Consider the following 27,784-nt stretch of genomic DNA (forward strand, 5'->3'; position numbering starts at 1 on the left):
GCAGTTTATCTCGCGAGATGGCCAGACTTCGCGAGATCTTAGCTCAGGGAAGCCGTGTGGCCATCGCGGCGCCATGTTGGATGTGGGCTGCGCGTGGAAGGCCGCTGTGCGGATGGGGGGGGGTCTGTGTCGGTGTGACCCCGCTGCCCTGCAGCCCCCCCTGCCCCGGCAGCAGCAGGGCAGCACCCACCTTCACCTGCAGTTGGCCAATGGAGACACCCAGCCCCCCACATCCCCCCCTGTGCTGCTGCCATGGCGGCTGGCCCCCTTCCCTGGGAGGCGCAGACCAGAATAGCTTTGCTATCAGATGCCGGCGGGGAATCCCGGCCTTCTTGGGGCTGACATCTGAGCTCACTCCTGCCTTGGCTCAGCCCTCCCTGCTCCGCCGGGACACCGCAGGGTCTCCTTGTACCGCAGGGTCTCCTTGTGCAGCTGAGCCCCCCCCCCCGCAGCCCCCCGTGTCAACATGGCCCAGCGGGGCCGAGGTGCAGCCCGCAAGGCCTCCAAGGAGCCTGCAAAGCAGCCGGTGACGGCTCCTGACATGGACTCTCTGGGTTTCCAAGCCATGGACAGCAATGTGCCGGGGCTGTCCCACGTCATCCTGCAGAAGCTCAACATGAAGAGCTATGAGGACTACAAGTGAGTGGGAGCAGCCAGGGTGGGCTTTGAGGGTGTCACACCCCCCCCCCCGTGTCAACCCCCCTTCAGAGCAAGGTGACACGCGGGGCTCCTTGTCCCCAGGCAGCCTGAAAGCCTGCAGGCTTAGAGGGAGGACTGAGATGGGGCAGATCCTGCTCACCTCCTGCTGTGTCTGCGCTCCCTTCAGGTCTGCCATGGATGGGAGGAAGAAAGGCAGTGACTTCGGCATCCGGACTTACTTCGACATGTTCCAGAAGATGGAGGACACCTTCAAGTTCTGCGCCGAGTGCAAGAAGCTCCCTGATGCCCTCCCCGATCCCAAAAGTCTCCGGCGATGTAAGAGGTATGGAGGAGGCAGTGCAATAGCGTGGGGCTGGATGTCCCCTGGCTCCCAAAAGGGCAGGCTTAGCCCAGGGTGAGGCTGGGGGGTGCCAGACCCATTGCAGGCTCACCTGCATCAAATAGCAATGCAGCCATGACAGGGTGGCTCGGTGGGTGTGATCCTGCCCCCCCCCCCCCCCCCTTCCAAAGCTGGGCATGCTGCCTCTCTCCTCCCAGATGCCAAAATGTGTACTACTGCAGCGTGGTGTGCCAGCGCGCCAACTGGCCTGTGCACAAAAAGTTCTGCAAGAAGCTGAAACTGGTGGCCCTGGACCGGCTGGTGGAGTGGCTCATCTTCACAGGTGGGTCAGAGGATGCTGCTCCCACCCCATGCGTTTCCCACAGCCTACCCCCTGCGTGTGTGAGTTCCTCCCTCCTGGCTTTAGTTATCCCGAGCTGGCAGCACCGCTATATCCAGCATCCATGGTGGGGACAGACAGCCTCGTCCTGCAGGGCCACCACTGAGATGCCACTTTTCTGCCCCCAGGTGACATTCCCTTCCCCACGGAGACCTGGACAAAAGCTGCTGGAGATGTGGCAGGCTGGGAGGCATGGTTCTCCATGCAGGAGCAGCTGAAGGAGAAGCTGGACGCTGTCCTGGCTGGCCGCTACATGAGCCTCCTCTGGGCCAATGCAGGGAAGCCAAGACCAGAGGAGGGAGAGCTGCGTGAGTCTGTCCGGCGCCTCGTCACTGACTTCCACTCACGGCCACTCACCATTGGCCTGGGGCTGCGTCTGTTTGGCATCAACCCCCTTGCCAAGCCTCTCACCATTCACGTGGTGGGAGCATCCCATGTCGAGACCCTCAACACCCGGGTGACAGACTATGATGAACTGGCAAAGATGTTCCCAGGCCAGCAAGGCATGGAGGTGGTGATGGTGGGGGTTGATGTGGTAGATGGGCCCATCATGAGGCCCCCCTTGGCCACACCGGGACCCCCAGGAAGGATCTATCTCAGCAGCTACAAGGGCCTGTATCATGACTTCTGGGAAGACCAAGTGGAGACCAAGCTGGCCGCCCGCCCTGACCTGGTGGTGGGCTTCCACCCAGGTGAGTGCCCACAGTGTAGTGCCTGGGGCTGCTGAGGACTTCAGGAGGTACCCAGGGCTTGCTGTGCACTGAGCCACAATAGGCCACCGCTCACAGTGGGTGACACCCTGAGGTTCAGGCATCAGCAGCAACCAAAGGGGTCCCTGTGTTTGGGCTCTGGATCTCAGTTCTGTGGGTCAGCCCAGGACCTGGAGCCTGGCAGGGAACAGGACTTCTCCTTGCTAAGGGTGCTCAGTCCTTCCCACCAGCAGCACTGCAGCAAGATGTGGTCTGTGACACAGAGTGAGGCCATGCTTCATGCTGTGACAGCCGGGCTCCGTAGGGTGAGGTGTATGGGCTGTGTGCCCAACTCACCATTGCATCCCTGCAGGTTTCCATGCTTGCCACGACCTCATGGCAGGCTGGCTGCCCACGCTGCTGCTTCTGCGGGACTACGGCCTGCCCACTCTCTTCACTGTCTACAGGTGAGCCTCTCAGCATGTCCCCAGCTGGCTGCAGGGATGTCCTTATGGGGAACACCCCAGCTGAGCAGAGTCCTCCTTTCCTCTCCTGGCAGTGAGCAGGAGCTGAAGTCTTCACTGCAGATCCTGATGGAGCTGGAGATGTGCGTCACGGGTTACGCTGCCAACCCCTTCGCCTCACTGCGGCCCGAGCAGGTCTATTCCAGCCCCAACAAGGCGCCTGTGTACTGCAGCTCTCACTATATCACCCTGCTGGGGCCAGCCACCTCTCTCAGGGAGCTGGAAGGTGACAGCGATGACGACTAGCAGGGAACGGAGCTGTTTCCATCTGTGCAGCTGGAGGAATCGATGAGCTGAACCAGCTCAATCCTCCCTGTCCTGCTCCATAAACCCCAATCCCACTGCTGCCTTTCCCAGCTAAAGTGTCCAGTGTGTTTGCCATGTGTGGGGATGGTGCAGGCACAGCTCTGCGCTGCAGGGCCCAATAAACCACTACCAGGAGCCAGCCACCATGTCTCCAGCTTTATTTCCAAAAAGGCCAATGTTTTCCCAAAGAAAACATAGGTCTGAGCTTGCCCTGGCACCCCTTGCACTGACACAGCTCTCAGCTGCAGGGCCTGGTGTGGCCCTTGGCATCCAATGGGGGACCCCAAGAGGTGGCACTGGGCTGTCACTGTCACTTCCATGCTCACCTTGTTCTGGTGCCTACCTTGCAGGGTGCTGCTCGAGCATCGCTCCCCAAGTGCCTCAGACTCAAGGGGCTGCACCAGGTGCCAGGATGCCACCATGGCCTGATGCTGTGAGTGTCCCCTCCCGGTGAGCCAGCAGGTCCAGCACGGCAATGGTGACAATGTCCCACCTGGGTATCCGCAGCGCAACCCCACAGGGCTCCCACATACCCTGCTGGCAGGTTCCCCCCTTGGGGTCAGCATCTGTCGGAGGGGATGAGGTGGGTGGCAGGGCTGGCATGGAGGAGAGGACAGTCCGGCCATGGAGGTGGCACGGCGCGGCGTTGCGGCATCACTCTGCGCTGGCACGTTCCCGCAGTGCAGGCAGTGTCAGGGTCTCCGGCGCTGACTTCTTGCGGGGCCGAGCTTTGGGGGGGGCGAGGAAGTCGGGGGCGTCGTCGCTGAGAGGGGTGGAGGGGGCACTGGCAGGGGCCGAGTGCGTGGCTGTGGGCTGCCCCACCTCGCTGACCGAAATGGTGGGGGCCACCAGGCCGATGATCTCGTTGGTGGCCTCCTGGGTTTCCCTCTCGTACCGCCTCACCTCCTCCATCGTCATGCCTGCTGAGCACACAAAGGCTCACAGCCACCTCTGGCACCTCCCAGTGTCCCCCCCAACCCCTTAAGGTGCCAGCCCTGGGCACAGCGTCCCTGCTGAGCTGCACATGTTGAAGGCAACAAGGGCCGGGGCAGAGGGGAAGGCAGGAACAGGAGTCCCATGTTTAAGGGCTGGGGGATTCGCAGGGACTCACCGCACCACTCGTCCACCCAGGTGAAGGCTTGCCGGTGCCCGATCAGCAGGATGTCCCGGATCACCTGTGACAGTGACAGTGGCCCTCAGCACCCCGTGCCTGCACGGCCCCCGCTGTGCCCTCGGCCCCCTCACCTTGTGCACAAACTGCTCCACCCGCGTCTGCAGCCCCCACACCTCGAACTTGACGGTCACCAGCTTGTAGGAACACATGATGGGTTTGGTGTGCTGGCGCCAGCCCTCCCGCAGCGGCCCCCGGCCCGTCTTGGCTGAGCTGAAGAACCGGGGGTCCTTGGGCACAGAGCGGGGCTGTGAGCTGAGCTGGGGGGGACCCCAAACGGGACGGCCCCAGAACCCCATTACCTCCAGGCTGCGGTAGTAGCGCTCAGGGATCTCGTCAAAGGCGATGTCCAGGAAGGAAACCTCGTGGTCACCCAGGATTTTATCACTGTGGAAGATCTGGGATGGGGAGAGGGGAGAGGTGAGAAGGAATGGCACCAACCGCACGTGTTCCCTGCAATGAGTTTGCCAGGTCTCGGGGAAGGACACAGAGGGACGCGGGCAGTGCCACTCACGTTCTCGCTGTCCCCGCAGTTGTCCTCGTACTTGGTCTCAATGTAGATGGAGAATTTGGGCAGAAAGGAGCACTGTGGGGAGAGCAGCCAGGAGCCGGTCCCTGAGCCCTGAGGACACTCACCACAGGGGAAAGGGAGCAGGTTCCCACATGCCACCCCCTTACCGTGTACTCTGCAGGGACACCGGCAGCACGGAGCAGCATTGTGGGGGAGAAAGAGAGAAGTGAGACCGTGCCAGGGCCCTGTGGCAGCAGGATGTGTCGAGTGCCCCATCCTCACAACTAGGACTCACCAGTGATGGTGTAGGGGTAGTAGTTCCAGGCCTTCTCCGTGATGTAGAAGATGCGGGGAGTCACTGCCCGTGCCCAGCTGGGCAGCTTGCTGTGGGGAAAGGCAGCATGGGGTGGCTGCTGCCAGCAGGGCAGGGTGCAGCCCAGGAGTGTGGCACAGCCTGATGCCACCCAGCATCACCGCAGCTCCTGGACTCCATCACTCCATCATCCCTCCTCCAGGAGTCCCATCACCCCAGGACCCCCATTCCTGCCCCATCTCAGCCTGGTGCCCACGATGCCCCTCAGTCCCCACCCTGGGTGCTCACGGTGTGGGCTGCCTCCCTCCCAGCAGCGAGGAGCCGGGTGGTGTTTTTTTGATTAATTTTCTGATGTTATAAATAACATCTCCGAGAGGAGAATCGTGAGCGCTGTGCCTAAAAATATCCTGTCTAACACCAGTGGCTCCCTGCTGGGGGAGCAGCCGGAACGCGTTCAGCCACACACCGCAGCTGGTGGAGACACTGGGACAGCAGCACCCAGTGCCAGCAGGCAGCCCATGGGGATGAGTGCAGGGATATGGGGATATATGGGGATATGCCACCCCTGGGATGGGCAGAGCAACCGCTGGAGCATCCCTGCTGAGCCCTGCACTGGGAAACGGTGCTGTCCATAATAGGAGATGGGTGCAGCCCCTGGGAGATGGGGGTACTGCAGCAGATGGGTGCAGCCCCCCAGGTTGGGTGGGTCCATCCAGAGGTGGCTGCAGCCTGGGAGGTTTTACCCCCTGCGGATTTGGGGAGCAGGGATGGGGGCACACGGGATGAGGTCACAGCACAGCAACATCCCCCAGCGTCGGGGTAGGTGGGGACCCCCATCCCTCCCCACGCTGTATGGCTCACCTGGAGAGGTGGACGCGCTTCTCAGTGAACTGCCCATGGCCGTGCACGGGGTCCTCGTGGGGTTCGTTCCGCACCACCTCCACGCCCTCACCCTTCTCACTCTCCTGGTGGCTGTGCTTGCTGATGGTGTACAGCTGCCCCACGCGGTACTGCAGCAGACAAGAAGGGATGCTGAGCCCCCCGGAGGCACTGGGCATGGGGATGAGGTGTGCCAGGGGGTCCCAGGCTCGCACCCCAAAGTGAGGATTCCGCACCCAAAAGCTCGGTGCTCTCCCTAAGAGGGTGGCACGGACCCCTGCCTGCCATCCCACTGCTCACCTCCTCGGTGGTGAGCGGCATGCAGATGCGGTACTCCTTGACCAGCATGGTGGCGGGGTCACACGTGGGCACAGCTCATCCTGGTGGGGACACGGTGTGCGGTGACAGCGCGGTGCCGGGCTGGACGCTCACGCTGACATCGCTCCGGTGCCGGTGATTTCACGCGGCGTTGCTATGGCAGTGCCGTGAGGTCACCGGTGCGAGGAGCTGCCCGGGTGTACCCCTGGTTGGGGACACCCCGATACCCGCAGCCTGCCTTAACCCCTTCCTTGCCACGCAGATGCTGGTGCAGCTGTCCCGGAGCATACCGCCCTTCGGGGTGCTGCGTTCCCATCCAGCGGTGGGTGGCATCGGACTTAGGGGTGTCCGTGGGACCAGACCCCGAACCCCCCAGTCCTGCTCCACCCACAGCCGTGTCCCCACGAGGTCGGGGTTCCGTGTGGATCCCTTTCCGGTGTGACACCGGTCCCGGGTGGGGCACTGCCGGGCTGTCCCGCTCCCCGCAGCCCCAGGGGGGACTCCATCCACAGGGAACACGGCGGGGACACGCCGAGGACACAAGCCCCACGCAGTGACCCCGAGCAGACTTAGACCTGCCCCTACGGGGGAGGCGGATGGGGCTGCCCGGGCGTGACTGGTCCGCACGGGGTCACCGGGGAACACAGGGACATCCCGGGGGCTTCCAGCTGATGGGGAAGAAGCCGCCCCTCAACCCCGCGGGCTCACAGAGCAGCAGCGATAGAGGTGGCCGTGGCGGTGTGGCACAGCCGGGTGGCAGCGGGACAGCCCGGGGACCACCGCGCTGCCCCCCGCCGCTCACCGGGACGGGAGCTCCGGGGGCTCCATCGCCCCTTCCCCGCCACCCGCCCCGCGCATCCCCCGGGCAGCTCCCGCCGCCTCCGGGCCCGAGAGTGGGGGGTTCCCGGCCCGGCTCCGCCGCACTCACCCGGGTCCGCGCCGGTCCCGTTCCCCGCTGCTCGCTCCCCGCCGTGTCCCGGCCGCCCCGGGCCGTGCGCAGGAGCTGCCGCCTCCCGCACCGCCGTTCCGGCGCACACCGACCCCTAGGGGGAGGAATCCGCCGCGCACCGGCACCGCTCCGCCACTGCACCGGCACCGGGAAGCCCAATAGCCCGGCTCAGCACGGCACCGGTGTGCCCTATGGCGCGGCACTGGAGCTCCCCATAGCACAGCACTGGGGCTCCCCATGCTATGGCACCGGTTCATCCCACAGCATGGCACAGAAAGACACCAGTTGTCCTCATAGCATAGCACCAGTTCATCTCACATCACGACAACAGTCCTCCCCACAGCATGGCACTGGGGCTCCTTGTGGCACGGCATTGGTACTCCCCATTACATGCACAGCATCAGTGCTCCCCATAGCAATGGGGCTCCCCACAGAATGGCATTGGGGCTCCCCATAGTATGGAACCAGTTCATCCCATAGCATGACACCAGTCACTCCCCATAGCACTGGGGCTTCCCATAGCACAGCACAGCAGAGCACTGCTAAGTCCCAACCCAACACCATCTGCTGCCAGTGCTCTGTGCATCCACGAGGGCTCAGCAGCTGCTGGCAGCACCACATGCCCTGTGCTATGACACGTCCCCAGTGCCCCCCTGTGCCCACCCACCCACCCAGCCCCTTACCTGCACTCTGGCCTCACTGTCCCCGCGTGCACCGGCTGATGTGCCACCACCACAGAGCACTGCAGCTCCTCACCAGCGACAGCTGCCACGTGCTGCCGTGCCTTTCCTCCATGAATTTCAATCAACTCGAGCCCTAAAAATAGCTTTGCTCAGCGCTGGGCAGGGCTGTGTGTGCTGGGGTGTGCGGCTTTTCCTTTATTTGCTCAAAAAATTTCTGCCTCAGGAAGCTGTGAGTGGCTCCAGAGGCCCAGCATGGCCCTGCCGGGGGGGGGGGGGGAGGGGAGGGGAAGGTCAAGCAGTGCTGTCCTAAGAGGACAGACACCATGGTGATGTGGCTGAGGGATGGGTGGTGATGGGGACAAGGTGCTGGAGTGATGGTGGTGGCACTGGGGAGGAGCAGGTGGAGCGCAGCCTGGGGATGGGCGCACGGCTGATGGCAGCACAGAGCCTGGGGATGCAGAATGTGGGGGCACAGCACGGGTTGGGGACAGCATGGGGACACCGTGCACCTTTGGGTGCCCAACTCACATCTGGGAGCGTGATGGTGGGTTCCCTCCTTGCTGGGCACCTCCCTGCTCTGCTCTGCATCCTCCTTCCTGGATTGGCACCACGCTGTGCCACTCCCAGTGGGACCACAGGGACGTGGGTGGCACTCTGTGTTTCCCCAGGCAGGGAGTGCCCTGGTGCCACCACCTCATACACAGCCACTGCAGCCAGCGTGCCCTGAGCAATGGGGCTCCTAGACAGCTGACAGCACAGAGCTGCCCCAGTGCTGAGGGACCCGGCCCCAACAACAGCCACATTCCTCCCAAACCCGTTCTGCAGGGTCCCATGCAGGTGCCAAGTCAAGGCAGCCAGCTTGGGTTTTCCCTGGTCCTGTCCCCCTGCCCAGCCACTCAGGGCTGCTGTGGGGCAGCACCCCCACCACCGCCACCCATAGCCAGTGAGGAAGAAAGCAGAGAGGCAGAAAAAAAGTGAAAAATGACCCGATTTAATCCCAAAGCCCCCCCCATCCCCGACCCCCGGAGCACCCAGCACCCCACACCGGTGGTGGGACGGAGCTTTCCAAGGCATCAGCCTCTTCCTCAGCTCCGCATCCCCCAGCCCCATGCGGCACCGCACCCCCTGCCCCCCCCAGCCCTTAGGAAGGGGTCCTGATGAAGACCATCCTGGTGGAGTAGACCAGGTCCACGAGATAGGCCAGGAAGTTGAAGATGGTGAGGAAGGTGACGCCGAGGCTCTTGTTCCACCAGCAGTTCTTGCCGCAGGGGTTGGGCCGGCTGCGGCCATTGAAGCTGTAGAGCGGCCATATGATGACGGCGGTGAGGTACATCAGCAGGGCCAGCGCGTTGTAGGCCACCAGCACCTTCTCCAGCGGGCAGGGCATGTAGCTGAGGCAGCGGCCGATGGTTAAGAGGATGATGAGGAGCGTGATGATGAAGCAGATGGAGTAGACGGCCACGCACCACTGCAAGCCGGGGTAAGGGCGGTAGTAATCCAGCAGGGAGAAGATGAGGCAGGCGACGTAAGCCTCAAACACCTTCAGCAAGCCGGGCACGGTGGAGAGGAAACTGCTGATGTCTCCCGGGCGGGCACGAGTCAGCCCCACCTCGAGGGCGTAGGCCAGGAAGCAGAGGCAGGACATGGCCGTGGCGGCCGCCTGGCGTGCACAGCGAGCACCCGAGCAGGGGCTGGAGATGAAGGTGGACGGGAACACCACGGAGCTGGTGAACACCATCAGCGCTGCCAGCATGGCGAAGGCGGCCGTCAGGTCATCCCAGGAGACGGGCAGCTTGTGGGCCAGCTCCAGCAGCTCCAGCAGCAGCACCAGCAGCGTGACGGCGAAGCAGAAGCACCAGCTGAACATGCACCACGTCCCGTAGGGCCCGCCGAAGTCGCCGGTGGACGCCACCAGGCTGAAGGAGATGCAGGACAGCAGGACGGCAAAGAGCCGCGCGATGCCCACCCAGGAGGTGACGGCCCTCCAGTTCACCGACAGCACCGCCATGGCTGCGCCGCGCAGCGTGTGCCGCCGGGCAGCGCAACTGTAGGGCTGCCGGGACTGGGGTGGGGCACCGGGCCCCCCGGCCCCACTGCTGCCACCAGCACCGCACAGCCGGCTGTGGGTGGATCATTAACACGGGGCTGAGCCGTGCACACCGAGCCCAGGGGGGGGGCCAGGTGCTGGCAGCCAGCCTGTGCCCTGCCCTGGGGCGGGGGCACGACGCAACCTCATGTGCTCAACAGCGGCTCTTGGCGGACCCCACACTGTGCCAGGTGTGAGCGAGGGCTTGGGGTCAAGAATGACCCCATCAGTGTGGGGACCCCCTTCTCCCCCCCAGCTCACATCAGGAGGTGCCCATCAGGAAGCGGTTGGGTGTAGCCCCACACCTCCGGGTGCCACCTCCTGGTGCGGCCGCAGCCGATAAGCGGCTCAAAGTCCGGATGCCAGCGAGGCGATGGCAGGGAGCCCTGCTGCCACCTGCGGGGCTGTCAGCACAGAGGGTGGCACTGCGGGACAGTGGATGCTGAAGGTTCCGTTTTCACCTTTAATGCTGAACGGGCTCCGGGTGTCACAGCAGAACTCGGGGACACCCAGGGAGCCCCCTCTGTTCGTCCTCGTGGGCTGGGGGGCTGCAAGCTGAGGTGGCACAGTCACTGTGGGGCAGGGGCCGGGTGCTGCCGTGGGGTCGGGGCTCCAGGGCTCAGAGATTGCTCTCGTCCCCGTCCTCATCCCTGCCTGGCAGCCCGTTGTTGGGGCTCGGCGCTGGCCGGTTGCTCTCATTCAGCCGCCGCACGCGGTAGCTCTCGTAATGCACGTTGTGGGTGATGTCCTTCAGGTCCTGCAGGTGGGACCTGCCCGGGGAGGAAGGCACCGTGTTACGCTCATGTACCCCCTGCAGTTTTGGGGTGCCCAGAGCCACTGGGGTGCTCTTTGGGGTGACCCCGACCCTGGCTCACCGGATGAGCAGGTCCTGCAGCATAGGGAACTCGCAGTGTGCCGGGTTCTCCACTGCAAAGCAAGGCAGAGCGCTGTGGGTTCGGCTCTGTGCCATGGGGACAGCACCCACCGGGCAGGGGTGCACTCCTGGGTGCTGATCCCTGCGAGGTGCCCAGGTGGGAGCCCAGTCCCGTTCCTTGGGGATGCCACAGGCTGCCCTTACCTTCGATGATGCCCCACTTGGTCTTGCGGCCCAGCACCCGTTTGCCGTTCACCTGGTGCTCCTGGTCCGCCCCTACCACGGCGAATGGGATCTTCTCCTTTGGGATCCAGAGAACACGGTCACCCCAGGGTGCCCCCACACTCCTCCCAGTGCCAGCATCCCAACACTCACCCGGATCCTATCATTGAGCAATCGGTCATCGGGGTCCTCATCAAAATCCTCCTGTGGGTACACGCTGATGGCGTGGGCCTTCAGGTCCCGCTGGATCTGTGGGACACAGGGTGTGAGGTGCTGCCAGACCACAGCAGGGGGGCAGGATGGCCAGGAGCCCCCTGTGCCTCCCCTCACCCGCTGCTTGAACTCCTCCCGCTCCTCCAGGGTGAGTGTGTCAGCCTTGGCAATCACCGGCACCACGTTGACAATCTTGCTCAGCCTCCGCATGAACTCCAGGTCAAGGGGACGCAACCTGGATGGGGGAGGGACAGCTGTCATGCTGCAACCCCCTGGGAGCACCCATGGGTGCGGGGTCACCACCATGGCACTCACCAGTGCCCCGTGGGGGGGATGAAGTACACACAGCTGTGCACCCGGCTGTCCGGGATCTTCCTCTTGCGGGTGATGAGGATCTCCTCGCGCAGGTACCGCTCGTACTGCTCATTGATGTACTTGATGATGGGGTCCCAGCTGGGGACAGGGGATGGATCAGAGCAGCCCCTTTGGGGTTTAGCCTCTCCCCCAAATGCCACCGCAGTGGCTGCGTCCTACCAGTTCTCGTTGTTGATCTGGTCCCCAAATCCCGGCGTGTCCGTCACCGTCAGCTTCATCTTCACACCCTTCTCCTCAATCACTATGGGGTCAGCGGGATCCGTGCATTAAGGAGAAGCAGGGGACTGAGGTGGGGGTCCCTCCCATCTCACCCTCCCTCCATCCCCTGCCCTTTGTGGACATGTCAGTGACCTTACCATGGGTGACCGACTGCAGCTGCACTGTCTTTGGGATGCGCTCCTCCTGGCCAGGCTGTGAGGCTTTGCGGCTCACCTTGGATTTGAAGAGGGTGTTCACCATGGTGGACTTCCCCAGCCCGCTCTGCCCTGTGGGGACACAGAGAGCTCCACATTGTCCCCTCCCATGCATTTTTAACCCCCCACCATAGCTCTGTGTGGGATCACCCCTATCCTGCAGGACAAGGCTGGGACGCATCACCCAACTCCCAGCGTGCAGGGAGCACAGCCATACCGCCGTGCTATGAGACCCATCCTCCTTCAGCCTATTGTCGCTTCAGTCTCCCCAAAGCACGAGTTCCCCAACTCTCTCCCCACACGGTGGCATCAGATTCCCAGCAGCCAAACCCCGTGGGTGCTCACCGACAACCATGATGTTGAATTCAAAGCCCATCTTCATGGTCTTCACCTTCATCTGCTCGAGCACGGCCTCGATCCCCACATACCCAAACAGCTCGTGCACCCCACGGTCAGGGGGCAGCTCTTGGGGCACGGCCGCCGCCTCCATGCTGCTCTCCTGGGGCTCCAGGCTGCTCCCTGTGCAGGGTGAACACGGGGTGAGCAGGACACCCCAGAACCCCTCCCTAGCACATTCCCCTTCCCAGGAGGACAGCCGGATGCCTTCAGTGCTGCTCACCCTGCTGCCGTTGCCCCAGCAGCAGCCACGCTGGTGGGCATGCAGCTCCGGCGCATTCCTGGCAGCCGGCGAGGTGAAGCACGGCAACAGAGCATGCCACCTCCTGGCACCATGGGGATGAGGGTGTCCCTTAGTGGCATCACTAGGACTCTGCCCACATCCTGGTGCCCACAGCCACCTGTGCCCTCCACCGTGCTCTACAAGTGGTGGTGACACCAGCACGGCCACCAGCACTGCCTCCCCATGCTGAGGCTAGTGGCCACCTCACAGCGCAGCCCCGGTGCTCCCAGGGGGCTCTGGGCATGGCACACGATGTGTCACCCCACGCTGCTCTAAGCACAGCGGCAGCACCGTATTCTGGTGCTGACACACAGCTGGCCCCGAGGGGGTGACAGTGGGTGACAGTAGCGGTGCCACTGCGGGGCCACCAGGTGACCAGCAGCCTGGGAGCCACGAGGCATGCAGCAGAGACCCCCGCCCCAGCCTTTGTGTGGCGGCTGAGGGCCCCCAGAGCTGTTGTTCCCCTCCTCCTCCCCCTCCTCCTTCCCTCCTGGCACAGCCATTGTTTGGGTCCTACCTCCGCGACGCGCTGTCCCCGCTCCCACACAGCCTCCTGGGGATGAGGGGACCCTGGCTGTCCCCGCTCCCTGTCACTGCAGCCCTGCAGCCTGGCCCCAACCCTGCTGGGCTCAAACATGGGCTGCAGCCCGGCTGCTCCCGCACATGCCCAGCATGGCAATAACCCAGCCTCCCCGCCGCCCCTCCTCTCCCACCCGTGCACTGAGTTCACTCATTCTACACTCAGCTCCAAGCCCCACCAGCAGCAATGGGAACCTCAGCACAGTGAAACCCTTTCCTCCAAGCATCCCCCCCCCGTACCCCAGCACCCATTGCATGGGCACCCCACCTGCACAGCTCCACACCTCCAAAGGGCAAGGGGAGCACGCGCTGTCACCCACCTGGCATTGGGGGTTCAGGCACCGGGGACCCCTGTGCCCAGCACTGCCCACCCCGATGCCGCAGTGCCCCACGGCGCCTGCGTCCCCCGGCCCACGCTGCAGCCTCCCTGCACGGCACATATGTGCCAGCCCATTTCTTGGCACCAGCGAGGCTCGGGCGGCAGCTTGCAGGCACAGCCGTGTGCCATGTGGCCTGGGGACGAGGGACATGCAGCACCTGGCACGGAGGTGCCGGGAAGTGGATGAAGCTGAGGTGCTCCTTGCTGCAGAAATGGCATCTCAGAGTGGGGGTCTGGGCACCCCATGCCCTCCAGCAGGTGCCAGACCATGACTAGTGCTGGGGACAGCAGCCAGGATGGGACACCTTGGTGACACCACCGCAGGGTGCTCCCAGAGGGGAGATGTTCCCCTCCAAAGCTGGCACAGCCCAGCAGGATCCGGGCTCCATCCGCACACAGCACCTCCCACCCAGCTGGGGCTTTCCTCGGAAATGTCAAAACACCAGCACTTCCTGGTGACAGCAGTGACACCCACCCGGCCAGGGGGGGTGTGTGGGGTGGTGGCAGGGCTCTGCCCGCAGGGCCCTATCCTGCTCTGCCCACCGCTCAGCACAGCGCCCAGCCCCAGTGCAGCCACCACAATGTCACGGTCGCCAGGACAGATCCGGAACCAAGTAACAGAGCTACAGCTGCGTCACCCCTGCGGCCACCACTGAGTGCCACCAGCTCACGGCACAGCCCTGCACATCCCCTTTCCTCCTCCGCTCCCCAGACTCACCCTGAGCAGCAGACCCCCTACCTGCCCCTCACACCTCCTCACCTCTGGGCTGTGAGGTGCCCACGTCCTCCCAGGGTAGCACCCACACCAGGCTCCCAGCACAGCCGTCACCTCCCGCCCCGTGCTGCGCTGTGCCGAGCCGTGCCGATGGCAAAGCCAAGCAGACACAAACATTATCCCTTCATGTGGCCCTGGATAATGGCTCCCTGCAGACAGACCTGTTCCGGGCTAATTGAGGAGGGTTTATTTTCCAGGCTGGGACGGGTAAACCCGGGTTCGTGGTCTCCCGGCATGGTTTAATTACTGATGCGGCATTAATCGGCATGTTGGCCGGGAAGTCTGTAATAAGCTCAGGGGGTGGAGGTGGGCAGGAGGGGATGGGAAAGGAGCGCACATCGCCAGGAGCGCGGCCCCGTGACCCAGAAGCACTGCTGCACAGATGGAGGGTGATGGGGTCGGGTCCCCAGCCCATGGAGGAGCCTGCAATGGCCATGCCACAGTGACAGTACCACGCACAACCCGAGGGGACAGCAGTGACAGTTGTACCCACAGCCAGACCCAGAGACGCAAGCAGAAGCAGAAGTGAGAGCGCAGGGCCCTGCTGTGGCCATGGGGACTGAAATCCCGTGGTGACAGCAAGCAGCCCCCCGCCACGCACCAGGAGACCTGCACAGCCACCCTGCCCTTCACCCCGCGCCCTCGGCCACCCCTACCTCGCTGCACCACGAGCCGGTCACCGCTCACCGGCCGAATAACTCCTGGGGTGCAGGCAGGAGGAGGCTGCAGCCCACAGCCCCTCCTCCGCTCCTCCTCCTCCTCCTCCTCGCCCCGGGGCGCTGCGTGGGCGCTGGGTGGAAGTGAAACGGGGTGGCCGTGGAGCAAAGCTCGGCGCTTCCTGAAAAGAGGAGCGCGCCCGAGAGCGCACCGGCCCGGCCCGGCACCCGCACGCTGCCCTCCAGCTCACACCCACTCCGTGACCCATCCCATCCCCAGCACACAAACCACTGTCCCCACCGTGTCCCCCAGCGCGGGTGCAGCAGGGCCGGCTCGGCCACGGGCATTGCTGCCGCATGATTCACGCAGCCCCGAGCGGAGGGATGGATGGAGGGATGGAGGGATGGATGCCTTTGCGCGCGTCAGTACTTAGAGCTGCGGCGACGGCGGCGGCATGCGAGACACCTGAGCGAGACAGCAGCGCTCCCCAGGCACACAGACAGCACTCCCCAGGCACACAAACAGGCGGCCACCGTGGCGTCCGGCCCCGAGCACGGCACTGCCCTGCGGATGGATGGGGACGCAGCCAAGCCTGGTGCCTGGGGGCCCTGTGCTGTGACCGGGTTCCCCATGGCAAGGGGATGGAGGGGACACAGGGCACTGAGAGCTGCGTGGTGGTGCTCGAGCAGGGCACAGTGCTGCTCACTGACACCAACAGCCACACAGGTGACATCCAAGTGGTACGTGGGACACGTGGCCATCGCACATCTCCACTGGCATGAATGCAGCCACCAGCAGGGGAACAACGTGGGGATGGGAGCAGCAGCTTAGGGATCCTGAGGGACTTTGCCCACTGGGACCGCATCCCCACCAACACCAGTTCCCAGTACCAGCGGTGGTGGCACGAGGCAGCAATGTCACACCCAGAGAAGGGACAGAGGGGAGGAGTGAGTCCTACCGTGCTCCAGCGTCACTGTGGCACAGCATCCATCCGCAGCCTGGCCGAGCCCACGTGGCATCACCAAGCAGGTCCCCATGGTGGGGCTGGTGCTGCCGATGTTCCTTAGTGCCACCGGGGTGCCCGGCCCCAGCACCATCCCCCCGAGGAAGGCAGGCTGGGAGCTCACCTGCACTGTCTGTGGCTGCGACACCAGCTTGAAGGGGGCAGCCAGGGGGAGCAGCCTTTCAATGGGGCCGGTGGCTGCAGTGACAGCCATGGGGGTCGGGCGAGCCAGGCGGGGGCTGGCACTGAGGCTGACCCTGAGCTGTGTGCGGGGCAGCCCTGGGGCCACCTCAGCACTTGAGGAGGAGGAAGAAGGCAGGCGGGTGTGGGGCAGGGCAGTGGGGCTGCGGGCACCCCATGGTGGTGTGGGGCGTGGGGCTGGTGGGGGGATGCCCGGCTCCTCGGCGATGTGCAGGTCCAGTGCTGGCAGCGAGCTGTGCCCAGCAGCCACACGCAGGGAACATTCTGCTTCCACTGGGAAGACGCAGCCGTGTGATGGCACTTTCTTCAAGCAGGGGTCGGCGGCCAGGGAGGCTGCAGGAGGCTGGGGGGCCGCGGGGCTCTCCAGGCTGGAGCTGGAGCTGCGCAGGCTCTCGCCGTCGCTGCCTGGCCCTGTGTGGCTCTGGAAGGAGGAGATGCCACCGGGAGCCCGGCCAGCACGGTGCTGACCCCGCAGCAATGGGCTGTGTGGTTCAGGGCCGGGCTGCAGAGCCCGGTGGCTTTCAGTGGCACCTGCGGACAGCGGAGATGCAATGGGAGATCCTGGAGCATCACCTGCATCCTCTGCCTCAAACGACTTCTTGAGGGCTGTGGAGAGATGGAGAGGTGTGAGGGCGGCACTGGGGCTGGGTGGCACAGCAGCTGTTGGGCTCTACCCCCATGAACCGGGTGCCAAAAGGCCGTCTGTGAGCCCAGCCTGGATGGGAAACCAGATCGGTGCCGCCGGCCCCTCGGCTTTGTTCCCCAGTGCTTATCTGTGGGTTGGTGCCGTGGCTCCCGGCTCCCTGCACCGCACAGTGCCCGCTTTATTCCCCTGTAAGGGATCCAGCCCTGTGTAACCAGATCCCAACCCGAGCCGCTGCTCTCCCCCCGCATTCAACACAGCTCAGCACAGGGATCCCTGCCTATTCCTGAGCGTTAACCCTGAAGCCTACTGATGGCACAGCCAGATGGCACTGCCATCCCACAGCAGTACTGCCCCTGCCGGGAGGGCTCTAACCCTCCACCACAAGCAGGCAGATGCATATGGGGGGGTTGGGGCCCGCGCTGTGTCCTGGGGCTGAACACTCCTCGTGCTCCCCCTGCCCACTCGCAGCTCTTTGGGCACCGCAGCAAAGCTGCTGCCATATGGGCACTCTGCTACCCTGGGGGCTGCTCTCCCTTGTCTGCAGCGCCGCGGTGGGTCTGCATGGAGGGACCCCACAAAGGTCCCCCCTCTCCCCCCCCCACAACTCCCCCGGGCAGGAAGTGTCAGTGCGGCCCCCTGGGAGCTGCACTCCTGCCAGATCCGCCCCAGCGGCTCCGTTCGGTGCCGGCTCCCCACGGAGATCGCCGGGGGCCGAAGCTCCCACGGAGCCTCCCCCACCCCGTGGCCGCGTTGCCATGTGTGCGGCACGAGGCCTCGTCAGCAGCGGGTGATGGGAATGGGCACGGGGAACGATGGGGATAGGAGAGAAATGGAGACCTGGAGCGATGGGTACAGGGGGCGATAAGGACCCAGGGGGTGATGAGGACCCAGGGGGACAAAGGGGACCCGGAGCAATGAGGCCGGGCTGGGGCTCGGTGCCCCGTCTCCTCCCCAGGTCACCGCCCCGTGCCCGGGGCTGGGCACAGGGGTCAGGGGTCGGAGCGGGGGTGATGCTAATAACAGCTCTGGGCCGGCAGGTATGTCCCAGCCCGGGGCTGCCGGGGGGAGGCGGTGGAGAGGAACACGGGGTTCTGCCCCCTCCCTTCCTCGCGTTTCTCTCCCCGCCGCACCCCGTACCCCCCGTGCCCCCCCCGGTAGGTGCTGCATTCCTCCCGCCGAGGGCAGCAGCCGCCCCAGGTCGGGTTTCTCCGCCCGCTCCTCCCCGCGCTGCCCCTTCCCGACCCCGGCGAGCGGCAGAGGGGGGGGGGCGGGGAGTTGGGGCCGAAAGGAAGATAAAAGGGGGTAAAAAAAGACAATCACACACCCCAAAAAAAGCCAAGTCCCGCTGTTGCCGGATCCCACCCGGTGCCCGGCTCCATTCGGTTGTGAAGAGTGGGGAAGCCCACGCGGGTCGCGGGGTGCACGCGTGGGGCGGTGCAAAGACACACATGGACCACGCAGACCACACAGCCCCATACAGACCATCCGCACACAGACACACGTACGGACACACGCAGCTACACGCGGAGATACACGCGGCCACCCCGCAGGGAGAACCTTTCACGCACCCACGGGGAAACGCGGCCGCGGGTGGAGCTCGGGGAGGTCCCGACCGCACCTTCGAAGTCGCTGAGGATGCCGTCCAGGTGCTCCTTCACCGAGAGCCGGGCCATGGGAGGGGGTGGGACGCGGGGTCGCCCCGCATGGGAACCGCAGAGCGGAACGGAGCCGGAGCGGAGCAGCGGACCGGGCCGGGACGGCGGCGGCTGCCCCGGGCTGTGCGGGAGAGGAGCGGGAGGAGGAGGAGGAGGTGAAAGAGCGGGAGGAGGAGGAGGGGAGGGCGGCAGGGGGCGGGGGCGGCGGGGGGAGGTACTGCCCCGCCCCGGCCGGATCCCCCCACCCATATCCCACGGGCGTGGCGTTGCCGGCCGGTTCCGGGGGTCTTGTCCTCTCCGGCCCCATCTCCGCTGTTCCCATCGCTGGGGGCGGATGGGGGCTCCTCCATCCCCCTTGAAAGCCACGGGCAGAGCTGGGGATCCCCTCCCGGGCCCCAGGAGGGCAGCAAAGGGGTCTCTGACCTGCCCTCTCCCCCCCTCCCTTCTCCCCCAGGGCTTCTCCCAGCGCTCGGCCCGGCCCCGTTGGCTGCTGGGGGGTGGAAGCTTAGGGGTGGGGGGGAGGGAGGATTTTCTGTACTCGCAGCGATTTCCTGCTTGGAAAAGAGGAGAAAAGTACGAATTTCAGGCTGTGCATTTAGGGCTGGGGTTTACCGGGCGTTTGGGTCCCCTGGTGCTGCATCCTGGAGCATCCTTGTCCTTGTCCCAGAGCATCCTTGTCCTGCATCCAGGAGCACCCACGGGGATGGGCCAACCGGTCCAACTCTCCCACACTGAGCATGTAGCAGCAAGCAGCGCTCCAAGACAATTCCTGCAGCTCTCAGTGAGTTTCAGAGCCACGGTTGCACTGCAAAGCCATAAACCCATGATGGGTAAACACATGCATTCATTAGGAACGACATTTGGGGTTCTCTGATGGCACGGGGGTGGGCAGGGACCCAACACTGCTGATACGGCCCCATAACCAACCCCAGGGGGATTCGGGGAGCACTGGAACACAGATCTCTGCATCAGCGCTGGAGAAGGTCCATAGCATTCAGCATCTCTGACGGGAGGGATCCCAGAAGGGTCTGGAGGCATTTCAGGGGCCTCACAGAGGGCTCAGAAGCACTTGAGACCTTGCAGGGCCCTTCAGAGGAAGGCTTGGAGTGCTTTCGAGCTGCTGCGGGATATTTCTTTCAGCTATTTCAAGGAGTTTCAGAAGAGTTTGGAAGTGCCCGAGAGCTGCTTGGAGCACTTTTGGGGCCGCACTAAGGGAGGCTCTTGGAGCAGCCCAGGTGATCAGTACTGCCCTGGATCTGCAGGGTTGGAACCACTCGGGGCTTTTTGGGGCTCCCCAAAGTGCTGAGCTGATTTTAAAGGACTTTTTAAGAAGAGGAAATAATCCTGGCACCATTCAGAGCTGTTCAGGACCTTCAGGGATGCTCGGGGAGGTTTTGGAGCAGCAGCCAGGAGCGGGATGGAGTGGTTTGCAGCAATTCAAAGGGGGTTTTGGAGCCCTTTGGGGCAGCTTACGGGGGCTCAGAGGAGGCAGAGAGATGTGCACAGCTCAGCAGAGGGTTTTAGGGCATTTCCTTGCCCAAGAGAAGGATTTCTATGGCAGCGGAGTGGGTGGAGGAGCTCACACAGCAAGGCAGCAGGCTGCAGGTAAAGGGAACTCCATGTCCTCATCCTCAACCCCATAGGGCAGCAGGACATGGGGACAAGGACAGCGCTGGCTTTGGAAGTCACTCCACTCACCCCATCCCACCCCACAGACCCTCCCCTAAATCCAACAGCAAGGAAGGGTCGAGGACAGGAATGGTAACAGCATTTAATGGGACAAGAATCGATACATCATTTAAGACAATACTGCTTTCACCCTTGTGGGACTTTCCTTCACATACCGGCGGGGAGAGAGGAAGGTTTATCGGGAAGGACAGGTCGGTGTGGTTTTGTTTTGTTTCGTAGGGGCTTTAAAGCATGGTGAATGTGCAAGTCAGTGCTTTGTTTGCTTAAAACCTTTTCCTGGTGCTTATTTACAGTTACAGTACCTCTGTGTGAGCGACAGGAGAAAAAAAAAAGACGATTGTAGGAACTGGGGATCGGTGACCCCAAGTCGAGAAAGGCAGATCTCCAATATTTATATATTTATACATATATATATATATATATATATGCTTTTGTGTTATACACAGATACATTTCTCTCTTTCTTTAAAGTGTTAAAAAAATGATCAACCTTCGTTCTATAAAAATACCTACTCTACAAGATAGAAAAATTTCCCTCTCCATGTATACACTGATTTACACCCAAAGCTTCTCCACAAATATACACCACGTGGCTCCGTCCCCAGGCTGGGTGCAGGGCTGTGTCAGATGGCCACGGTGTGGGGACACGGTGGTGGCCCTGGGCTCAGCTGCAGGCACAGCCCCTGGCTGACCCATAACACAGCGATGCGCTGGGAAGCATTTTGGGGGTCGCTGCTTCTCCCCTGTTTTTGGGCTGCAGGGATGGTTCTGAAGCTTGGCTTGCAGGAGAAATAGCTGCTCCGTGGGCCCAGTGCAGCAGCGAGGCTGCCAGATCCTGGGGCAGTGTGATGAGTGGCTGCTCCCATGGGTGCACCTCGCTGTGGTCACCACAAGCTGCCCGCTGTGAGCGCTGTCTGTGTTTCCCAGCCAGCTGGCACTGTGTTCACAGAGGCCTCCTGCAGCACAAGGATTGGTGATGCTGTGTGCTCGGAGCTCAGCACAGCCACCCCATCCCCAGCACAGCGTGAGGAGCAGGTTCTCCCTCTGGGACTACGGCCATCACTGGCAGAGCCCCGCTCCATGCTGGGACAGCCAAGGCAGCACACGGAGCTCAACCCTCACACCGCAACCTCTGCCCCGATCCCTGCAGGCAGGATGGAGGGGACGGCTCTGCCATAGGGCCATGCAGACCCCTCACAGCAGCATCCCTCCCTGGAGCCACAGACAGCGAAATAAATAAGGAGGTGGGTGACACTGCACTCACACCCTGTCCCCAGGATGGCCGCTCCCCTCTTCGTGCCACCAGCAAGTGAGAAGCTGTGCACGCCACCCGTTCCCAAGCAAAAGCAGCAGGGCAAGGATTAACTGCGCCAGCTGGATGAAGACATTTGCATTAAGTTAATTAAAAAATCATCATAATCATCATAATTCTACAAGTCCAGGACGTGTTTCCCTCTTTCCCAGATCTGCCCCAGTAAGTGAGTGTGTCATGGACACTTTGGCAAAGCTGGGCAGTGCAATGGGGGGGGGGAAACGTTCCTGCTCCATCCCAGTCCCTGCAGTTCAGAGGAAGCCCCTCCTCACACCCGTGCGGGGTCGACCCAAATCCTTCCCGCAGTTGCCTGTTGCCTCCATTTCTCCTCCATGTTCCCTTTCGCCCTTTGAAGCCAGAAGGGTTGCAAAATAACGGAGTCAGACAACAGAGCCTCACTGCTGGCTCTCTGCCCCGCTGCTGCGCAGGCTGATTCAGCACCGATCCGACGCGACGTTTCCTTGTGCCTTCATCAAGAGCAAAGACGTTGCGAGTCCCTCTTCCTCCTCTCAGAGCACCAAATCCACAGCCATGGCAGAGTGCGCAGCTCGCGGCTCTCGGCCGCCCTTACTTCACTTCCAGGATGGAGGGGTTGGTCTCCATGATGGCCACGATGATCCTGTCGATGTAGTCCTGCAGGCGGAAGTTGATCTCTTCTTGCTTTTGAATCGCTTCCATGAGCTGCGAGGGAGAGAAGGGAGAAGTGGTCATTGATGTCCAGGGATGGGAGAAGGGCACTGATCCATGGGGAGGAGATGCCCTCAGCCACCAGCCCTGCTCACCCCCACCCCTGGACCTGAGGTCCCCAGGACAGCTGTCCCAGCTTCCAGGCTTTAAATGCAGCTGCGGACAGGCAAACACACACACACACACACACATTTGTGACTGATGGTCCAACCCAGGAAGAGAAGGCAAAGCAATGCCACAAATTGGAAGGCAGCAGCTTCCCCTGTTCCCATGAATTAGGGCAAGTCCCAAACGCTCTTTAAATCATTGTGTCCTGTCTCATGACAGCTTTCAGGTGAGCTTTGGGAGTGAGCTGTACTGCAGCCGTGGTCACATGGGTTCCTGTTTGCTGGGTGGGAAAGGGAAGCCCCGGGCACCCCAGGGAGACGCAATTGGAGCGAAGCAGCTCGCTGTGCACACACCTCATCTCTGGAGACTGAGCTGATCTCGGCCGCCAGGGATTCAGAGAAGGAGGCTGAGAAGAGGTTCTTGGCTCCCTGGATGCTCAGGTTGATGATCTGCCCGTTCAACTCATCGTTCTGCTCCTTCAGGCTCCTGTTATCCTGTTCACAACAACCACATGTCAGGTGCTGCGTGGAGCCCCAAGCAGACCTGTCCAACCCCAGTGTGCAGCTGGGGAAGGCAGGGGCTTGGCAAGGCAGTGGGAACAGCACGCTTTCTGCTGACTCTGACTGGAGAGTCTCTGGAGACATGGGGCAGGTCTAGAGGACACAGCATACAGGGGTCCTGCATACACATAATGCCCTTCAGAGGAAGGATCCGAATTTCCCTGTCCCTGCACAGGGGAGCAAGAAGCAGCAGGATGCTGCATCCATCGTCAGCTCCTGGGAGGGAGAACTCCACCAAGCAAGGAGGCAGGCAAAAGGGGAAACAGCATCTCTTATTGCAGACTGATTCCTTCCCCTTCCCAGCCTCACCTACCTGCTTAAGCTGCTTAATCTCCTGCTCCAGCTCTGTCTCTCTTGTCCTGCTGTTGTACTCCTGCAGCCCCATGCTGCTGCTCCGGCCTCGCCGCTGCTCACATTCAAGTTTGAAGAGCTGCAAGTGCTCAAGCTGCTTCCTGAGGTCCTCAATGAGCTGCAGCAAAAGGAAGAGGACAGCTGAGTGCTGGCCCTGGTTGCAGCTGGTGGGACACACAGGTGGTCTCCTGGCTGGGAGCAGCTCCCTCCTGCTGCAGTGGGACGTGCTGTGAATCCCCACATTATGCCACAACAACAGCAATTTCCACTCTTAAGACCCCAACTCCATTTCTGCCACGATGACAAGCACTGCTTGAACCTCCAGCTTGAACTACCTGGAAGGAGGTGGGGAGGAGAGCATGCTTTTGCCCCCCAGACATGCAGAGCTGGGAGCTCTCACCCAAGCTGCTCTCCCTTCCCCTTTGCTAGTGCCTGCTGCTTCCATGTGCTGCTGCTGCAGCTCCTTCAATGTGACAGAGCAACTGGCAAGGGCGGCACAGCCCAAGTGGGTTTCCAGATGCAGGCAGATGTTCTTGGTTGAATTTTAACACAGACTAAAGTGACAGATGTTACACAGCAAAGCTGCTGTATTACTTTTCTCTACCCAAGCACGATCAAAGGCTCTAAAAATTGGTTTTGGAGATGCTGCTGGAGCTAGAGTTGCAAAACTGCCTTATCTTGGCAAGGCAGGGCTGCAGTGGGCAGCCAAACTCCTCACCTCCTGGGTTGACTCCTTCTCCTTCTGAAACTGGTGCCTCTCGTGGCTTAGCTTGTCCCCCATCTTCCTCTTGTTCTCCTGTTCCTCTGTGAGCTGCACAGTGAGGTCCTCAATCTCGTCCAGCAGCTTCTGCTTCTCCTGTAAGCACACACAGTGCAGTGGTTGCAAGGCTTGCTGCCAGCCAGCCTGGAGGTGCTGGGTGAAGTTTGTCACCTGCTGGTGCCACCAGCCCCACGCCGGGCATTTCCCTGTTTTCCTATGACCAACCCACACCATCCCCAGGCTCCTGGCCTGGTTCTGCCTGCCAAAAGCCCCAGATGCCACCAGGACACAGCAGTTCTCTCCATCCAATGCTTTCAAGGCCTCAGGGCATGAAGACAGTGCTGCCTTGGCCATGGCAGGCGGTGCTCTGCGGGCTCAATGCAATGCTGCAGGGCCTCCAGCTGGGCAGAGGTTTGGTTTCACATCAGTTTTAATCTCACATCCACCACAAGCTCCAACAGAGCCACAATGCAACCTCTGTGCCAGAAGTGAGACCTGCAAGCTCATCCTCTCCATGGGTAATGCTCCCATTCTGTCCTGCCAGGCTGCAGCCTCCTGGCCCCAGCATGGGGAGAGGGTCTGTAAGATAAAGCAGCATTCTGCAGACTCAACACGTGGATCTCAGTGACAGCTGTGTGTTTGGGCATGAAGCAGACCTAAACCCTTCCTGTTGCAGCCGCAGGGCTGCAGACCTGCCTCCAGCAGAGGGCACGAGTCCCTTCCTGCAGCCAGGCCACCCGCTGCTCCAGCTGCTTGCTGCCAGCTCAGGCTCACCACGTTTGTAACACCATGTTTGCAGCCAGGCACTGTGAACCTGCCTGCCAAGCACTGCCCCGAGGTCGGGTTGTGCTGTCAGTGCTGCTGGACCCAGTGTGAGCTGTGGGGAGGGCAGAGGCTCTGGGACACACATACACACGTTCTCACCTCCTCGAGCCTCTCGATGTTGGCTCTTAAACAAGGGACACAAGACCTCAGCTCGCTGTTCTCATCATCCAGCTGCTGCAGCCTGCAACAGTAAGACTCGTCAGAAAGCGCAGCAGCACGTATCCTGGAAAGGTGGTCAATATATCCCCCCAAATAACAAACCTATGCAATCAATGAGGCCACCTCCCATGCTATTCTTTCCTTGGGAAGCCAAGAGGCTGCAGAGAGCTCCCTGGTCAGGGCAGCAACTGTCTGACAGCTCTTCCTTCTCAGCATGAGGTCTAACTCTGCCTCATTACCCCCCTCTGTGCCTCTGAGCAGCCATGGCACACTCCTGCCAACCCTCCTTCATCATGGGCTGAGCCCTTGTCTTCCCTCCCAGCCTGCATCTGCTCAGCAACCACGGCAGCTTTTGGGAGCAGGATCAGACACCTGCCTGCTTCCAAGAGCTGAGTCACATCTGAGCATCAAACGGACTTCCACGGATCTTTCATGCGAGCAAGTGCTAACAACCACCACCTGCACTCACTCGCTGCAGGGCAGAGCCGTGGATGGGGAGCAGGAGCTAAACTGAAACCGTATCGGGGAAATCCAAACAGTGTGAGGCCACGCTGGTGGAGGGGCCAGATTTCGGATTGAAGAGAAGGAAGGAGAAGCAGCCAAACCTCAGGGCCTGTACTGATGTGAGGTAATCCTGCCCACATGCCCTGGAGCCCTGCCACCACGCGGCCCCACCTGGCCTGCAGGTTTTCGATCTCGATGCTCTTCTCCCTCTCCATTTTGCTCAGCATCTCCCTCTGCTTCTTGATCTCCTCCAGGAGTGTCTGGTCAGCCCTCAGCTCCTGCTCCTTCAGCTGTTCCTCGAGAGCATTCGCTCTGTGGAAAAGAGAGGTGTATGAGAGCTTCACTTCTTGCACCAGATGCAGCAACAAAGCAAGACTAAACCCCCAAACAAAATACACTGTGTGCTATCTCTGCCCATTTTCCTCCCTCTCTGCGTTGCATCCAAACCCCTTTTAAAGAGGAGACCAGAGAGTGGGGAAGAGGGTGAAAGCACAGCAATCACTTTATGGCACACCTTTGGCTCTCAGTGCTGCCGCTGCCTGCATTGTGCCACCTAAAGCCAGGGGCAGCCCAGCCCTGCTCTGGGGAAGCTGCTCAGGGTGTGCTTTGCTGGGAGGCTGCAGGCTGTCCCTCATGCAGCCGCTTTGCTCAGACAGGCTTTTGCCAGATAACACCATTCTTCAACCAGCAGCGAGTACAAGGCTTGATTAAAAGCTGGCTGACACTTCTGGGCCAAGCTGCTAAAGTGAAAACATTCCCCTCTGCTGCAGAGTTTATCAGGGCTTAGAGAAACCTTTGTTTGAATCGCTGGGTTCCATGACACGGCTGTTACTTAACAGCCTTACAGCCCTATAGATAACTCCTGGAGGGTTTATCTGAGGGTGTAAATATGCTGCTGGAAGAGAGGAGCCTGCCAGCTCGGGGAGGGCAGCCATCAGTTACTGTGGGATCCACAGGGCTGTGCTGCAGTGGGGGCTGAAAGCATCAGGGATGGGGCTGTGATAGGGCAGAGCAGGCACGGACCGTGCTGCACATCCACCTGAGCAGAGCCCCCCTCCCTGAACAGCTCTCCAGGAGACACCAACCTGCAGCCCACCAAGCCAACCCCTGGGGCTGCACAGAGAGGTGGGCACACAAGGAAAGACCCACAGAGCTCCGTATTTGCATGCAACTGAGCAGAACATTTGCACAGAGAGAGTCCTGAGCATTTGCCCATGAACCTAAAAAGTACCCATGGAACCCTACGATCCTGCAGGAGAGCCCGGCCAGCTCCTTTACCTGTGCACGAGCTGCAGGTTCTCCTGCTTGAGGCGGCTGTGCTGCTCGCCATTGGCAGCCGTGTCCTTCTCCAGCTCCGTCACCCGCTTCTCCAGAAAGACCACCTGGGTGGGGGAGAGGCACAGCTCAGCACAGACCCCCAGCAACAGGCTCTGCATCGCTCCCAACCCCCCCCTCAAAGCAGAAGCCACCCAAAAGGGGACGGCTGCCACCGCAGCCAGGCCTTTGCTCAGGTCCTACACCTTAAAGCGCCCTGGTTTTCCATATGTCTCAAGTAGAAACATGGGGCCAAACGTCTCCCTGCTTCCTTCCTTTGTAACAAGATGCTACAGCAGCGCCCAGAGCAAAGCACCCCGGCTGGGTCTCATCCACAGCCATGCACAAACAAAGCAGCCAGCAGCACATCAACAGAGCCTGAGCCACCGTGCTGCTGTGCTGGGGAAGCGGGCAATTGACACTGCAAACAGCCACATGCACACTTCCCTTTCCCACACAGCTCTCTGCTCCTCATTTGGAAAGAGGTTCGTGGCTGCAGCAAACATTTACTCAAGGCAGAGCTCACTCATCTTTCACTTTCCATTTCTCCCCTTGCTATTCTTAACCAGTGGCGCACCAACAGCAGCCTCCTGGTCCTCCTTGTTTTATTTACCATCCCATGAGGATCAGCACGAAGCCACTGAAGGAAGATGCTGTCACCTGCAAGCAGGTGGCACGCTGTCCCCCAGAGACAGGGCTCTTTGCATAGGGACAGAGAGCTCTCAGGTTATGTCCTCTTCATTCAAAGCAGCAAGAGGAGCTTCAGCCCAGCTCTGGCCCAGCCATCAAAGCCCTGCATGCCACCGATGAGTGCCATTTTGGCACACACAGCCTTGCTCCTACCTTGTCCGTGATGTCCTCTTCTGTGCACTCCAACGTGTCCCGGTAGGACTCCTCCATCGCCCCTCCAGACAGAGTGCTGGTCTGGTGCAGCTGTCTGTAACACAGCAAAGCCACCCCAACCCACAGCAGGGCGACCATCAGGGCCATCATAGGCAGGCAGGATGACTTCAGCTGACAACACCCACACCATGCAG

The 27,784-nt window shown here is 61.8% G+C and overlaps 5 protein-coding genes across 15 annotated transcripts in view; 1 reads left to right on the forward strand and 4 right to left on the reverse strand.

Annotated features, from left to right (window-relative positions):
* Positions 1 to 40: 40 nt before the first annotated feature.
* Positions 41 to 3,040, forward strand: MSS51 (MSS51 mitochondrial translational activator). Its single transcript, XM_072349062.1, has 6 exons — positions 41 to 639; positions 827 to 982; positions 1,198 to 1,322; positions 1,508 to 2,071; positions 2,442 to 2,535; positions 2,628 to 3,040. The coding sequence occupies exons 1-6, from the start codon at positions 467 to 469 to the stop codon at positions 2,836 to 2,838; spliced, it is 1,323 nt and encodes a 440-aa protein (XP_072205163.1). The 5' UTR covers positions 41 to 466; the 3' UTR covers positions 2,839 to 3,040.
* Positions 3,040 to 7,867, reverse strand: LOC140258626 (cytoplasmic phosphatidylinositol transfer protein 1-like). Its single transcript, XM_072349064.1, has 11 exons — positions 7,723 to 7,867; positions 7,019 to 7,133; positions 6,073 to 6,152; positions 5,755 to 5,903; positions 4,876 to 4,964; positions 4,748 to 4,755; positions 4,584 to 4,655; positions 4,372 to 4,467; positions 4,144 to 4,299; positions 4,010 to 4,073; positions 3,040 to 3,818 (listed from the first exon to the last, which is right to left on the reverse strand). Exons 3-11 carry the CDS (start codon positions 6,118 to 6,120, stop codon positions 3,553 to 3,555), a joined length of 948 nt encoding a protein of 315 aa, XP_072205165.1. The 5' UTR covers positions 6,121 to 6,152; positions 7,019 to 7,133; positions 7,723 to 7,867; the 3' UTR covers positions 3,040 to 3,552.
* A 919-nt stretch (positions 7,868 to 8,786) lies between these two features.
* On the reverse strand, positions 8,787 to 9,730 carry LOC140258625 (myeloid-associated differentiation marker-like). The gene has a single exon (XM_072349063.1). The coding sequence runs from the start codon at positions 9,728 to 9,730 to the stop codon at positions 8,864 to 8,866; it is 867 nt and encodes a 288-aa protein (XP_072205164.1). The 3' UTR covers positions 8,787 to 8,863.
* A 696-nt stretch (positions 9,731 to 10,426) lies between these two features.
* SEPTIN12 (septin 12) lies at positions 10,427 to 18,610 on the reverse strand. Of its 7 annotated transcripts, XM_072349054.1 has the most exons (11): positions 18,443 to 18,610; positions 15,933 to 16,784; positions 12,251 to 12,424; positions 11,849 to 11,977; positions 11,652 to 11,733; positions 11,433 to 11,570; positions 11,235 to 11,352; positions 11,058 to 11,153; positions 10,887 to 10,983; positions 10,684 to 10,735; positions 10,427 to 10,578 (listed from the first exon to the last, which is right to left on the reverse strand). In XM_072349054.1, the coding sequence occupies exons 1-11, from the start codon at positions 18,495 to 18,497 to the stop codon at positions 10,428 to 10,430; spliced, it is 1,944 nt and encodes a 647-aa protein (XP_072205155.1). In that variant the 5' UTR covers positions 18,498 to 18,610; the 3' UTR covers position 10,427. The 7 variants fall into 7 exon arrangements, with proteins under 7 accessions (XP_072205155.1, XP_072205154.1, XP_072205158.1 ...); XM_072349053.1 differs by having other exon boundaries at positions 10,684 to 10,983; XM_072349057.1 differs by lacking the exons at positions 15,933 to 16,784; positions 18,443 to 18,610 and adding an exon at positions 14,974 to 15,213.
* A 1,615-nt stretch (positions 18,611 to 20,225) lies between these two features.
* Positions 20,226 to 27,784, reverse strand: part of RAB11FIP3 (RAB11 family interacting protein 3) — a 42,370-nt gene continuing 34,811 nt past the window's right edge. For all 5 annotated transcript variants that reach the window (XM_072348867.1, XM_072348868.1, XM_072348870.1 and 2 more), the window contains 8 exons: positions 27,591 to 27,684; positions 26,712 to 26,815; positions 25,605 to 25,745; positions 24,870 to 24,951; positions 23,904 to 24,041; positions 23,148 to 23,303; positions 22,628 to 22,768; positions 20,226 to 22,160 (listed from right to left, as the gene is read on the reverse strand). In XM_072348867.1, the coding sequence (XP_072204968.1) occupies positions 22,047 to 22,160; positions 22,628 to 22,768; positions 23,148 to 23,303; positions 23,904 to 24,041; positions 24,870 to 24,951; positions 25,605 to 25,745; positions 26,712 to 26,815; positions 27,591 to 27,684 (970 nt within the window). In that variant the 3' untranslated portion in view covers positions 20,226 to 22,046. The remainder of the gene's footprint in view (positions 22,161 to 22,627; positions 22,769 to 23,147; positions 23,304 to 23,903; positions 24,042 to 24,869; positions 24,952 to 25,604; positions 25,746 to 26,711; positions 26,816 to 27,590; positions 27,685 to 27,784) is intronic.

The sequence above is a fragment of the Excalfactoria chinensis genome, chromosome 14 (assembly GCF_039878825.1).
Source record: "Excalfactoria chinensis isolate bCotChi1 chromosome 14, bCotChi1.hap2, whole genome shotgun sequence".
In the NCBI taxonomy this organism is placed as follows: Eukaryota; Metazoa; Chordata; class Aves; order Galliformes; family Phasianidae; genus Excalfactoria; species Excalfactoria chinensis.

What these genes read in the sequence shown, in the direction of transcription:
- MSS51 (XM_072349062.1), top strand. Translation starts at nt 467, where the DNA reads ATGGCCCAGCGGGGCCGAGGTGCAGCCCGCAAGGCCTCCAAGGAGCCT. An exon ending in AAGAGCTATGAGGACTACAA is followed by an intron (nt 640 to 826) that starts GTGAGTGGGAGC and finishes CGCTCCCTTCAG; the next exon opens with GTCTGCCATGGATGGGAGGA. An exon ending in GGAGTGGCTCATCTTCACAG is followed by an intron (nt 1,323 to 1,507) that starts GTGGGTCAGAGG and finishes TTCTGCCCCCAG; the next exon opens with GTGACATTCCCTTCCCCACG.
- LOC140258626 (XM_072349064.1), bottom strand. Translation starts at nt 6,120, where the DNA reads ATGCTGGTCAAGGAGTACCGCATCTGCATGCCGCTCACCACCGAGGAG. An exon ending in TGCCGCTCACCACCGAGGAG is followed by an intron (nt 5,904 to 6,072) that starts GTGAGCAGTGGG and finishes TGTCTGCTGCAG; the next exon opens with TACCGCGTGGGGCAGCTGTA. An exon ending in CTGGGTGGACGAGTGGTGCG is followed by an intron (nt 3,819 to 4,009) that starts GTGAGTCCCTGC and finishes TGTGCTCAGCAG; the next exon opens with GCATGACGATGGAGGAGGTG.
- LOC140258625 (XM_072349063.1), bottom strand. Translation starts at nt 9,730, where the DNA reads ATGGCGGTGCTGTCGGTGAACTGGAGGGCCGTCACCTCCTGGGTGGGC.
- SEPTIN12 (XM_072349053.1), bottom strand. Translation starts at nt 18,497, where the DNA reads ATGGCCCGGCTCTCGGTGAAGGAGCACCTGGACGGCATCCTCAGCGAC. An exon ending in CAGATCAACAACGAGAACTG is followed by an intron (nt 11,571 to 11,651) that starts GTAGGACGCAGC and finishes CCCTGTCCCCAG; the next exon opens with CTGGGACCCCATCATCAAGT. An exon ending in ATCCCCCCCACGGGGCACTG is followed by an intron (nt 11,353 to 11,432) that starts GTGAGTGCCATG and finishes TCCCCCATCCAG; the next exon opens with GTTGCGTCCCCTTGACCTGG.